The sequence below is a fragment of the Erpetoichthys calabaricus genome, chromosome 10 (assembly GCF_900747795.2).
Source record: "Erpetoichthys calabaricus chromosome 10, fErpCal1.3, whole genome shotgun sequence".
NCBI lineage: Eukaryota > Metazoa > Chordata > Cladistia > Polypteriformes > Polypteridae > Erpetoichthys > Erpetoichthys calabaricus.
The window spans coordinates 161,471,190-161,485,287 of record NC_041403.2 but is presented as its reverse complement, the minus strand read 5'-3'; the positions used below and the strand labels follow the sequence as shown (position 1 = coordinate 161,485,287).

General features: G+C 42.2%; 1 protein-coding gene across 1 annotated transcript in view; it reads left to right on the top strand.

The window, feature by feature from the left end:
- LOC114659696 (transcobalamin-1-like) overlaps window positions 1-14,098 on the top strand; it is a 36,879-nt gene that overhangs the window by 12,099 nt on the left and 10,682 nt on the right. The window contains exons 5-6 of the mRNA XM_028812303.2: window positions 4,980-5,146; window positions 11,196-11,367. Of these exons, the coding sequence (XP_028668136.2) occupies window positions 4,980-5,146; window positions 11,196-11,367 (339 nt within the window). The remainder of the gene's footprint in view (window positions 1-4,979; window positions 5,147-11,195; window positions 11,368-14,098) is intronic.

Below are 14,098 nucleotides of genomic sequence, written 5' to 3'. Positions count from 1 at the left end.
AGGCAACATATCCACTTTAATTAAAGGACAAGTGTCTGTGTGTTTGTGTAATGGTGTGTACATACGATTGCTATGACTCTGTCATTTCAACAGATGGCATATCTCAAACACTTGTAGTAATGAAATGCATTGCCTTTTAATTTCAACAGATGGCACATCATAAACTTTAACACTGCTACTGCAAATCCCAAACCAAATGGAATATAACAGACATGTGCATTGTGTTTGTCACTCCAACAGATGGCACATACAAACATTTGTAGTAATAAATTGCATTGCATTTGTCGTAACAACAGATGGCACATCACAAAATTTTTAGTAATGTATAATATTATTACTGTGGCGCAGTGGGTAGTGCTGCTGCCTCACAGTTAGGAGACCTGGGTTCACTTCCCGGGTCCTCCCTGCATGGAGTTTGCATGTTCTCTCTGTGTCTGCGTGGGTTTCCTCCCTCAGTCCAAAGACATGCAGGTTAGGTGCATTGGCGATTCTAAATTGTCCCTAGTGTGTGGGTGTGTATGTGTGAGCACCCTGTGGTCAGCTGGCACCCTGCCCAGCGTTTGTTTCCTGCCTAACGCCCTGTGTTGGCTTGGATTGGCTCCAGCAGACCCCCGTGACCCTGTAGTTAGGATATAGTGGGTTGGATAATGGATGGATGGATTTTATTATTTCAGATGTCTGTGATATGCCATCTGTTGGAATGAGAAATGCAATGTGTTTCATTATTAGGTGTATTACAAAATACACTCCAATAGATGATGCACTGCAAATGTGAATTGATTATTTAGATTTCAATCTATCTTAGATGGGTAGCACAGACAGTAGGTAAATAATAGACCCCTTGATGACTTTAGGCTTCTAACCCAGTGCATAATTAAGGAAAGAGATCAAACAAGTGGTTATGATCAATGAAATAATGAGCTGATTGAACCAAACTGATTAACTTCCTTAGAAGGCTGGCGTCTTTCAACATCTGCAATAAGATGCTGCAGATGTTCTATCAGACGGTTGTAGCGAGCGCCCTCTTCTACACGGTGGTGTGCTGGGGAGGCAGCATTAAGAAGAAAGACGCCTCACGCCTGGACAAACTGGTGAGGAAGGCAGGCTCTATTGTTGGCATGGAGCTGGACAGTTTGACATCCGTGGCGGAGCGACGGGCGCTGAGCAGACTCCTGTCAATCATGGAGAATCCGCTGCATCCACTGAACAGGATCATCTCCAGACAGAGGAGCAGCTTCAGTGACAGACTGCTGTCACCGTCCTGCACCACTGACAGACTGAGGAGATTGTTCCTCCCCCACACAATGCGACTCTTCAATTCCACCCGGGGGGTAAACGTTAACATTATACTGTACAAAGTTATTATCTGTCTGTATACCTGCATTGTTATCAGCATTGTTATCACTCTTTAATTTAATATTGTTCTTTATCAGTATGCTGCTGCTGGAGTATGTGAATTTCCCCTTGGGATTAGTAAAGTATCTATCTATCTATCTATCTATCTATCTATCTATCTATCTATCTATCTATCTATCTATCTATCTATCTATCTATCTATCTATCTATCTATCTATCTATCTATCTATCTATCTATCTATCTATCTATCTATCTATCTATCTATCTATCTATCTATCTAACTGAAACAGAAATTGGAGTAGAAAGATATCAGACTTGGAGATCAACAACCAAACTAAATGGCAAGGCTGAGGTAGATAAGATAATTTACAAGACAAGGTGCTATACGATAGATAGATAGATAGATAGATAGATAGATAGATAGATAGATAGATAGATAGATAGATAGATAGATAGATAGATAGATAGATAGATAGATAGATAGATAGATAGATCATCCCATTAGTGAGCCAGCCATTTTAGTTAGTTTGTTGATTCAGTGGGTCTCACTTGAAGTGATGTTGCCGGCCCAGCACTCACCTCACTGGCCACCACAGAGTTGTAAAAGTTGTGAAGAATGAAAACAGAGCTGTGCTGCTCCAGTGTTGCTCACACAGTCCTTGAGTCTCACAAATGGTGGTCAGCCTGAGAGATAATCCATCATCCGGGACACCACAGGTTCATCCACTACATATCTCTGAGTTTACCCCTTAACAGGGATGGTTGGATGGTATTGAAGGTGCTGATGAAATCAAAAAACATCATCCTCACGGGGCTGCCAGCTTTGTTCGGCTGAGAATTAGCTTTGTGGAGCCGGCGAATAATTACATCCTCCACTCCAACCTTTGTCCAATTTAGCAATGTAAAACACACATTTTAGGTTCAGACTGAAAACATTTTGATCATCTCTTATGTATTTAGCCAAATTTTTGTGGCATAATTATCTTAACAAATGTTTTCTAAATGTAAATGATGCTTTACAGTATATGTAAGCAGCCAGCCCAAAGAGTATGAGATCCAGCTGACTCAGCTCTGTCATTCAGAAGCTCATATGACCAAAAGTGCTATTTGCATTTCAATTCTCACAATTGTACACCCAGTTTGCATGAACACTGAATCATTTCCTGTTTGTACTGCACTTTTACAGTATTTGTTTCCAGAGCATGGCATACGTCAGCTACTCACAAATCAGTTATCCTTCACTGATTCAGAGAGCCAGAAGAGGATGACTGGTAGGGACCAAGCAAGTGGGTGGTGGTGGGCTGGACTATAAGAAAAAGATGAGCATACACATCTTGTTTTTAATTTATGGACTATGGACAATGTCATTCTGGGTCACAAAAATGTTAAGAAAAAGCAAAGGCCCCATGTGGCCCTTAGTGTACAGTGTTTTCTTGATTCTTTAAAACTCTTGGAAAAACATCTCATTTCAGGTTTTATGGACAAACTATTCTTACATTAATAATCCTTGAAATAAGACGCAATAGCTTGTTTGCTTCTCTTTAGTAGATCCCAGTAGCCTGTACTTTAGATAAAGGTGTAGCCTCTGACATCTTAATGTTTTCTGGAAACAGATTCCAAGTTCTTCTTGAATGGAGTTTGACACAGTGGATTCAGAAAGTACTCAGACCCCTTATCTTTCTGCACACTTTATTGCATTGTAGGCTTCATTTCAAATGAATACATTTTTTCACATTAATCTGCACTCAATAACCCATAAAGGTAAAGTTTTCAGAAATATTTTCAAAATCATGAAAAATCAAAAACTGAAATCTCTCAAACCAAAATTCAGCACTTGTTGTGATGATGCGGGTGCTGCCCCATGCTCCCATCACTCTTTCAGGGAGCCTCTTGAACCCAACACCATCGGTAATGTAACCGGATGAGCTGGACAATGCGGACACCAACAAAGCAAGGGGAAAGGTGCAAAGTGCAGAAGTGCTTTTATTTAAAACCAACAAAACAAATCCAAACAAAATCCTAAAATAAGTGCAGTGCTTCAAGTGTTCAATAATGAAATAATCCATAAAAAAGGTAAAATCCAGACACTTAAAAAGGCTAAAACAAGACTAAAATCCTATAGCAGACATTGGGATCACACAAGCCATGCACAACTCCTGCCTAGTCTCTCCAGCTCACCCAAGGCATGCTCACACTACCGACCCCAGTCTTGGCTGCCTCTGTTGGCGTCTGCCAGACCACTCGGGGTCAGTTGTCCTCCTGTCTTCTTTCTCGTACTCATAGTCTTCCCTCAGATACCTAGGACAGACTCCTCCACGATCGTACCCACTCTCCCATTCAGTGGGTGCAATCCGTCCCATGAGTGCCGATCCTTTGCTCCATCCAGGACCCCTGACCGCGATGACCTCTCTTTTTCACCTGGCTGCCTGGTCCTTTTTCTTTCACCCTCAATGCTGCGCTCTCGCTCTCCAAGCCTTTTTGTTTTTCTGTTCCCTTCCTCTTTGTGCCGGTCCATTCTTATATGGCTCCGTGGGCAGAGCGCCTCAATCACAGGAAGGCGATTAAGCAATTGAAAACGATCGCACCCTCACGTGCAGGTGCGACTCGTCCCAATTTCTCCATCAACTCCCCGTGGCTGCCCGATCATGCCCACAGAGACTGACACGGCAAATGGATTATTTAAAATCTGGCCTCTTTTGAAGCCGTGGACCCGCTATACCACACTTGTTCTGAAGCAACTTCTGTGTTGTCTCGGCTGTATGCTTGGGTCATAGTCGTTCTGAAAGGCATGCCATCACCACAATCTAAGATCATATGCATCTCTGGAGAAGGTTTTCTTCAAGGACCTCCTTGTATTAGACTGCACACATCCTTCCTTTAATTCTGATTGGCCTACTTGTCCCTGGCACTGAAAAGCACCCCCTTAACATTATATCGCCACCTCCATGTTTCACCATAGTGATGGAACTAGGCAGGTGATGAGCGGTGTCTGGTCTTCACCAGATATAGTGCTTAGATAGTTCAATTTTTGTCTCTGCAGAACAGAGCAGCTCTCCAAGGCCTTCAGATGGCTTCATATGCTTTTTACTCACCAGTGGCTTCCATCTGATTGATAAAGTGCTGCTGACATGATCTTCCAATGACAAGTTTTCCCATCTCAGCAGGGGATTTCAGAAACTCTATTAGAGTGACCATTAGGTTCTTGGTCATCTCCCCGACCAAAACCCTTCTTGTCTGGTTACTCAGTTTGGCCCGATGGTCAACTCTGGGAAAAGTCCTGGTGGTTCCAAAATTCTTCCATTTCGTAATTAGTTATTCCTGGGTGCACTAAAACCTTTTCAGATGGTTTTATCTCCTTGTCATGATCAATGCCTTGTAACTATTTGATTATGGTGGTCTACAGAAAGTTTCTTGGACTTCATGGTTTGGTTTTTGTTCTTACATGCAGTGTGAATTGTAGGACCTTACACAGTGGATGGAGTGGATTTGGGTATTTGTCTTATTCCATTTCAATTATTTTTTAAGACTCTCCTTCCCTATGTGTGTCAGTCTGGTACTTTAAACCTCTTACGCACACATGTCACATTTTTGTTCCATTTTAACCCAAGTTTGCCTTTTGCAGATACAGGAGCAGTAGCAGTTTTAGCACTGACCTGTGTGAAGTTGTCTACCAAACCACCACCAGAAGATGTGCAGAATACAATACAACAACTAATAAGTACCATCTTGGAACACAGGCAGGAAAACGGAGTGATTGGCAACCTTTACAGTACAGGACTGGCAATGCAGGTCAGTATGATTTAGCCAGGGCCATCTTAACATCATTATAGACCCCCGGGCAAAGCAGTGCACTGGGGCCCCTGCCTACACAACCACTCTCAGGAATAAAAATGTAAATGGTCGATAAAATTAAACCTATATTTATTGTATTAGTACTTCCAACAATGTCAGTGTTTAAACATTACAAAACCATGCTGTACAGTAAAGATTAGTCAACACAAATGTTCGAACAACATAACATGAGCCTTGAAAAACACAACAATTTCAACATACAGTGGAACCTCGGTTTGCGAGTAACTTGGTTTACGAGTGTTTTGCAAGAAAAGCAAAAATTTTTAATAAATTTTCACTTGATAAACGAGCGAGGTCTTGCAGTACGAGTAGTATGTACTGTATACGATTTGTCTGCTGAGCATCATGTGATCACAACTAAGCAGATGGTTCTTCTCTCTCTCTCACTGCGGGATTGTGGGCAAATGTCTCCTATTCTCTGTCTGATTCGGCGTGCCTCACTCATATAGTCAACATCCGTACGAGTGTATAGTGTTTACTACAGCATTAGCATTGTGACTGTGTGCGTGCTCATGTGTGTGTGTGTGCTCGCGCGCGCATGTGTGCTGTGACGTGCACCCTAAAACACGAAGCTGAGTCTCAGTACTTTAGCAACACCAGCTTTATTCAGCTTGAAACAGCAACAGCGCGGTTATTTATACACAGACACAGCAGTCAGGCAGGGCCCTGCACATTTATAATGTTCCTTGTTCCTTGTATCACCATTCGACAGCAGGCGCCTATAGCTTGTCCGCGATCTTTTTGGATTCTCTTTTACGGAGAACTGCTACAGCGCTGGGAGACTGCGATTGCTTTGGGACGCTCTTCCGCGTGTCGTCCCATTGGGTACAATCCCACAAGAGTTTAGAAACTCACTCACACCAGCCATGATTCTTTTCAAAGGTAAAGTGCAAGTTAATTTGTTTTATGTATTTTTACTTTATATTTTGCATTAATCATTTTTATATGAATAGTTTTGGATTGTGGAACAAATCATCTGAGTTTCCATTATTTCTTATAGGGAAATTCACTTTGATAAACGAGTGCTTTGGACTACGAGCACGTTTCCGGAACGAATTATGCTCGCAAACCGAGGTTCCACTGTATATAAATGTAGTAAAAAGTCAAGCAAAATGACACCTTTTATTGTCTAACTAAAATATTACAATATGCAAGCTTTTGAGGCAACTCAGGCCCCTTCTTCAGGCAAGATGTGACATCAGAAACTGGAGTTCCCTGTGTTTATATACACACTAGGACAGAAACGACATTGGAAAACCTTTAAGTGAGACATCTTAGATGTAAAAAATTAATAGACCTCTTCAGGCTAAGATTCATTTAGCAAGAGAGGAGAACAATGTCAAGTCGGGATCTTTGGATAAGATGACTGTCCAACAAAGTCTTTTTGAAGTTTCTGATGAGTTTTTCAATACAGTGTGGGTCTGTAGATGGAATGTTACATAGTTTACTGTCAAATAATGCAAAGAGTACACGACACATGTTTCACTGATCTGCTTCTCGCAACTGAGAAGGACGTGGCGGATGTTTGCCGACTTGCAGACCAACCACATGTGTTACCTGGCAGGTAACCACCCATACAATCAGATTGTGTTTCAGACTACGAATGCTATGAATGTAATTACTCTGATCTCCACGCTGTCAAATAAACAAACCACACACTGTAGCACAATGTAAAGGGGCTTCGCCGCTGACGTCCGAGGTTTGATCCCCGCGAGGAGTGCAGTGGAGTGTGTACGCCTGATGAGCCCGAATAAGGGTGAAACACGTGTCACGTACTCTTTGCATTATTTGACAGTAAACTATGTAATATATATATATATATATATATATATTGTGGAGCATGGCCCGGACACAGACAGGCGGACACGTTCAAATCACCCACAACACGTTTATTGTACATTATTTACAAGAATAAAGTGCACCACAAACCCCTAAAGTCCCCAAAGTCCAGGCCAACTCTTCAATGCCTTTTTCTTCAGGCCGCCTCCTTGCTTCCTCCAAGACCTTGTCCTTCCTTCTCTCCCGACTCCAGCCCACGAATGGAGGGAGGCAGCCCTTTTTATAATCACCCGGATGTGCTCCAGGTACCTTCCGACAATCTTCCGCTGCCACTCCCCAGTGTGGCAGAGGTGCCAGCTGCGCACCCAGAAGCACTCCAGGGGTTCACAATCCTCTTCCCCCCAGCACTTCCGGGTGTGGCAGAAGTGCTGAGGTCCAGGGCTCCTTAGGCATTGGGGCACCCCCTGGCGGTGACCATGGGCCCCTACAGGGTTAAGCGTCAAAGCTCCCCATAGCAACCAGGGCGGTTGCCCCCATGTGGTGTGGGGGAGGCGTAAGCCGTCCTCCGGAGCGTCCTGGCCGGATCGCCCCCCCAGCCACCTGTGACAATAAATATATATATATATATATATATAGATATATATATATATATATATATATACTACAGTGGGTTGGCACCCTGCCCGGGATTGGTTCCTGCCTTGTGCCCTGTGTTGGCTGGGATTGGCTCCAGCAGACCCCCGTGACCCTGTGTTCGGATTCAGCGGGTTGGAAAATGGATGGATGGGTATATATGTATGTATATATATATATATATATATATATATATATATATATATATAGTCAAACTCGGTTTTAACGAGCTCGGTTGTTATAATACAATCCCAATTCCAATGAAGTTGGGACGTTGTGTAAAACGTAAATAAAAATAGAATACAATGATTTGCAAATCCTTTTCAACATATATTCAATTGAATACACTATGAAGACAAGATATCGAATGTTCAAACTGATAAACTTTATTGTTGTTTTGCAAATCTTCACTTATTTTGAATTTGATGCCTGCAACACGTTCCAAAAAAGCTGGGACAGGGGCAGCAAAAGACTGGGAAAGTTGAGGAATGTTCAAAAAACACCTGTTTTGAACATTCCACAGGTGAACAGGTTAATTGGAAACAGGTGTTTGTCATGATTGGGTATAAAAGGAGCATCCCCAAAAGGCTCAGTCATTCACAAGCAAGGAACAACTGTGTGGCAAATAGTCCAGCAGTTTAAGAACGACGTTTCTCAATGTACAATTGTAAGGAATGTAGGGATTTCATCATCTACTCTCCATAATATCATCAAAAGATTCAGAGAATCTGGATAAATCTCTGCACGTAAGCGGCAAGGCCGAATACCAACACTGGATGCCCGTGACCTTCGATCCCTCAGGAAGCACTGCATTAAAAACCGACATCATTCTGTAAAGGATATTACCACATGGGCTCAGGAATAGTTCAGCAAACCATTGTCAGTTAACACAGTTCGTCACTACATCTACAAGTGCAAGTTAAAACTCTACCATGCAAAGTGAAAGCCATATATCAACAACACCCAGAAACGCCGCCGGCTTCTCTGAGCCCGAGCTCATCTACGCAGCAGCTGCCCTAAGGCTCTGGCAGATGGCCGTTACCGGTGGCGCCATGACAAGGTGCTCAAGGTAGTTGCTGAAAGCTTAGCTTCAGCCATCAACACAAGCAAACTCCTCCACGGCTCAAAGAAGGCAGTTACCTTCATTAAAGCGGAAGAGCAATCCCAGGCAAAGGTAGTAATAACAGGCCTCTTCCACACAGCTTCTGACTGGCAGCTGCAGGCTGACTTGGGAAAGCAGCTGAAGTTCCTGCAGCAAATCATAACAACATCACTCCAACCAGACATGATCATTACCTCTGATACGTCAAAACAGCTGATCATGCTGGAACTGACAGTGCCCTGGGAAGAGCGTATCGAGGAAGCTAGCAAGAGGAAACACGCCAAGTACCACGAGCTGGTGGAGGAGTGCAGGGACAGAGTCTGGAGGGTACTCTATGAGCCCATAGAAGTTGGCTGCAGAGGATTTTTTAGGATGCTCACTCTGCAGAGTCCTCACACGGCTGGGAATAACAGGAGCGGCCAAAAAGAGGGTCATTAAATCCGCAAGTGAAGGTGGCTTTGGGTAAAGAGGGCTGACCCGTGGATCGCTACTGGGATGCAAATTGGGGATTGATCAACCCCGGCTGGATCGCCTGAGCGAGGGTGTATGATGTTGCGAGACCCGAAAAGCCTGATGACCTCAGGATACATCATTGATGATGCGTCCCAGTGCATCCAGGTATTGTTTCTTATATAGGCAACACTATATAAACAACAACAACATTTATTTATATAGCACATTTTCATACAAATAATGCAGTTCAAAGTGCTTTACATGACGAAGAAAGAGAAAAAAGAGAAAGTAAATAAAAATTAGAATAAGGGAACACTAATTAACATAGAAAAAAAAAGCAAGGTCCGATGGCCAGAGAGGACAGAAAAAAAACAAAAAAAAAAACGGCTGGAGAAAAAAAATAAAATCTGCAGGGGTACTGAGGCCACAAGACCACCCAACCCTCTCTAGGCATTCTACCTAAAATAAATGACCTCAATCAGTCCTCAAGGTATTCAGGGTTCTCATGGAAGAACTTGATGACGGTCATGTGGATTTCTGGCCTTTAATCCATCGATGTAGGTGCTTTGATCTGGTGGTGGTGGTGCAGGTCGCCACCCCAGAAACCCGGAAAAAGAACAGAAGAGAAAGTAGGGGTTAGTTAGTACGGATTTTGGAGCCACCATGAATAATCATGATAATTAATTGAATATACAGAGCATCAGGATTAAACTAAGATGAAGCTACAGTATGAGAAAGCCATGTTAAAGTAATGTGTTTTCAGCAGTGTTTTAAAGTGCTCCACTGTATTAGCCTGGCGAATTCCTATTGGCAAGCTATTCCAGATTTTAGGTGCATAACAGCAGAAGGACGCCCGCCTCACCACTTCTTTTAAGTTTTGCTCTTGGAATTCTAAGCAGACCCTCATTTGAAGATCTAAGGTTACGATTTGGAGTTTAAGGTGTAAGACATTCCAAAATATAAGATGAAGCGATATTATTTAAGGCTTTGTAAACTATAAGCAGGATTTTAAAGTCAATTCTAAATGACACAGGTAACCAGTGTAGTGATATCAAAACTGGAGAGTTGTGCTCGGATTTTCTTTTCCTAGTTAAGATTCTAGCAGCTGCATTCTGCACTTGTTGCAATCAATTTATGTCTTTTTTGGATAGTCCTGAGAGGAGAGCGTTGTGGTAATCGAGTCGACTGAAAACAAAAGCATGGATTAATTTCTCAGCATCTTGCAATGTTATAAGGGGTCTGACTCCAGTTTCTGTGTCACATCTTGCCTGAAGAAGGGGCCTGATTTGCCTCGAAAGCTTGCATATTGTAATCTTTTTAGTTAGCCAATAAATGGTGTCATTTTGCTTGACTTCTCACTACATTCGTAATGGCTAACATGGTACAACACCCTAGTACTACTAAACATATATACTGTACATGATACTCAATTGGTGAACCATACAGATGGAGATAGCACAGTATGAAATTACTATGAATTATTTATTATTAATCAAGTGTTCAGCACAAACATTTGCAAAATTTCTTTGCAGAGAATTGAGTTGAAGTGACTTTAACGTATAGGCTTTTACGTTATGTCGTGCGTGAGATCTGTACACATACAGGCACGTAATGTTGCAGAGGTGACCGTGATACTAAATCAGAGGCAAATGCCAATATCCGCTTGTAACACAATAACAAATATTTATAGTTTTGTATAATAATTTATTGACAGCAAGTCACAACATACATAGATTAGCATGGGGCCCCTATGCTCATGAGGCCCCCAGGCAACTGCCTATCGTGCCAATACATAAAGACAACCCTGGATTTAGCGTCTCCTAAACAACAAAGCTTGGCAAGAGAAGAGGAAAGACAAATGGCTGAGCTCATCATTGTTCAGTTGGCTAGCAGAGCTTTGTCAGGATACTCCTTCAGTGCATAGCAGACAGCGTGTGTTTCCTTGCCAATCCCTGAATGATTTAATTTAACTACCAAGGCCAGTGTGTGCATCTCATCTCTGGTCTCTTTCTTTCTCAGGCCCTGTCTGTGAACCAAGTGGACTACAGCTGCTCTCAAACCATCCAGGCGATCATTCCACAGATTTCAGCTGGGGCTTTCGACAACCCAATGGCCGCCTCACAAATCATTCCTTCTCTGGAGGGACGCAGCTACTTGGATGTGACAAAACTCAATTGTGCTGCTGATCAGGGTGATGATTTTGTTTTGGCATTCCCCTAACATTATAAATATTTCCCAGCACACCTTTGGGCACTACTAGCACTGTCACTGTTCTGTGTATCATGGAGTTATGATAATGTCATAATCAGACTATGCTACACTCAGTAAGTGACCCCAGGCTGGAACACAATCTCAGAATTATTCCAGATCTTTCCATCATGTTGGGTGCTAGAATATTATTACCATGTATATCTAGGACATGCAAAGAAATCTTAGTGTAGGACATGTAAATAACGCCATAGAGGAGTGCCTCAAAGCATTACACATGTTGGACTACACTCTGTCAAACACACAGTGTGACATGCCAGTGTTAATTACTATATCATTAACGCCAGTTAACAATTAAACATTATATATAGAAAGTTCTAATAAAATTATTATAGGTATTTTCCTACCATAGGGACTTTTTTCAGGAACCAATGAGTTCTTGTACGATAATCGACCCTGGGTCACTTCGTATGCTGCCATACCACCTCACAACAGGAACTGCTTCATGTAAAGAAGTGCGATTCTGTGTGAATTGTGATGAATTGAGGAGTTCACGGGAGAACTCGCCTCTTGCTTGGATGCAATGTATGGCGTGGCACATCAGGGAGGTAGCTAAGAACGCAGTGGTAGTACTGCTACTTTTGCAGTAAGGAGACTGTGGAAGATTGTGGGTTCGCTTCCCAGTTCCTCCCTGTGTGGATAGTGCTTTGAGTACTGAGAAAAGCGCTATATAAATTTAATGAATTATTATTTAAGAAGAAGTTATACAATACAATACAATTTATTTTTGTAAAACTCAAAATCACACAAGGAGTGCCACAATGGGCTTTAACAGGCCCTGCCTTTTGACAGCCCCCCAGCCTTGACTTTCTAAGAAAACAAGGAAAAATTCCCAAAAAAACCCTTGTAAGGAAAAAACCAAATGGAAGAAACCTTGGGAAAGACAGTTTAAAGAGAAACCCCCTTCCAAATAAGTTGGGCGTGCAGTGGGTGTCAAAAAAGGGGGTAAATACAACACAACACACAGAACAGAACACAAGTAATCTTCAATACAATACAATAGTAAAATAGAAATATTACAAGTTCAGAGCAGAATTCAACAGTAGGTGATATCACATCATAGGAGTCCTGGAGACCTCAGCCATCAAGTTGCCTCCATCTATTGGCCATTCCATAGCTGAGTCAGTGCTGGGCCAGCCAATCTGATGAAATAACCCCTCAACTCGATGATTCCTGTGATCCTCCATCAGAAATGACTTTACCTTAGGCAGGTGGGCAGTGGCACCACATTTGAGTACCGAGAAGAGAAACAGAACAGGTAACGGTTAGTAACAAATTATAACTATCATATTACTTAGGTTTTAGTGCTAATGACTAACACCAGAGATGCAGTCTGTACAGTTAATCAGCAGTTCTAGTCAGGGTGTGCTAAACTGAAGTAGTGACTCTTCAGCCGCCATTTGAAAGCCGAGACCGAAGGGGCATCTCTTATAGTAGCAGGCAGACCATTCCACAGTTTAGTTACAGGGGCCCTGTAACTAAAAGTTCAACCTCCCACTGTTATTTTATTAATCCTTGGAATATCAAGCAGGATGGCATTTTGAGATCTTAACATTTTTGTTTGTAAGTCATAATAAGTTCCGACAAGTAAGCCAGACCTTAAGGCTTTATATGTTAAAAGAAGGATTTTGAAATCTGCCCTAAAGTGATGCGGTGTGAAGTTCAGGAGTTCACGGGAACCCGCACATATTGCTTCAAAGCGATTGCAACTTCACACAGGGGAGATTATTGCATTGACATGGTGCCAGGGATGCATCTATAAAGACTGATGTGGTGTAAAGTGCATCACAATTGGGAGTTCACGGGGACCTTATTGCTTCGAAGAGATTGCAGTCCTTCATAGGGGAGAGTATTACATTGATGCAGTGCCATGGAGGTGGTTATACAGAGTGATGCGCTGAGAAGTGCAGTGCTCCATCTTCAGTGATAACTCTCCAAAGTCCAAACTACTAACAGATTTGTAAGATGCCACCAATGCCAGAGATTAATCAATATGCACAGTTTTTGCCCGAACCCCACCCATGATAACATTTAAAAAAAAAGATAATTTTTAGGTAGAGTATTCCTTTAAAGAGTCTTTTTTTCTGTTGCTCAGCATCAAAAATGGCAAATTAAATCCACCGTGATTCAATGATAATAAAACATGCAAAACAGGGGTTGACTGTAACAATTATCATTTAGAAAATAATGGCGAATAACAACAAAGAATATCAAAAACCTCCAAATAAACTTTCACTTTCCATGACACCGAAGAACATTGTGATGACTTTTCTCCATTTAAACGAGCTGAGTGACTGATTGCACAATTAGAGACACGTGTGACAGCAATTCAACGAAACAGCTAGCTTGAAAAATCACTCAGATCCAATTATTTAATATTTTTTCTAGGGGTCCCAACAAATGTGTTCAGGCTCTTTCAGAAGATCTTTGCAATACTTGATCTCTTGTCACACTTGCTTTGGTTTACTCAGTGACATCATAAAGGCATGGAGGGACACAGGGGACAATGGCTTTTCCCTTTGTCACTTTTCAGGAGTCAGGAGGCCAAAATATTTGTCCACGTCTGGATTTCACCTGCCAGTCAGCAAGTGAAGTCAACCTTACTCAAGCTCAGTAAGCTGCACCTTCAGCTGTAGGGGTTAAAGTGAAACTGT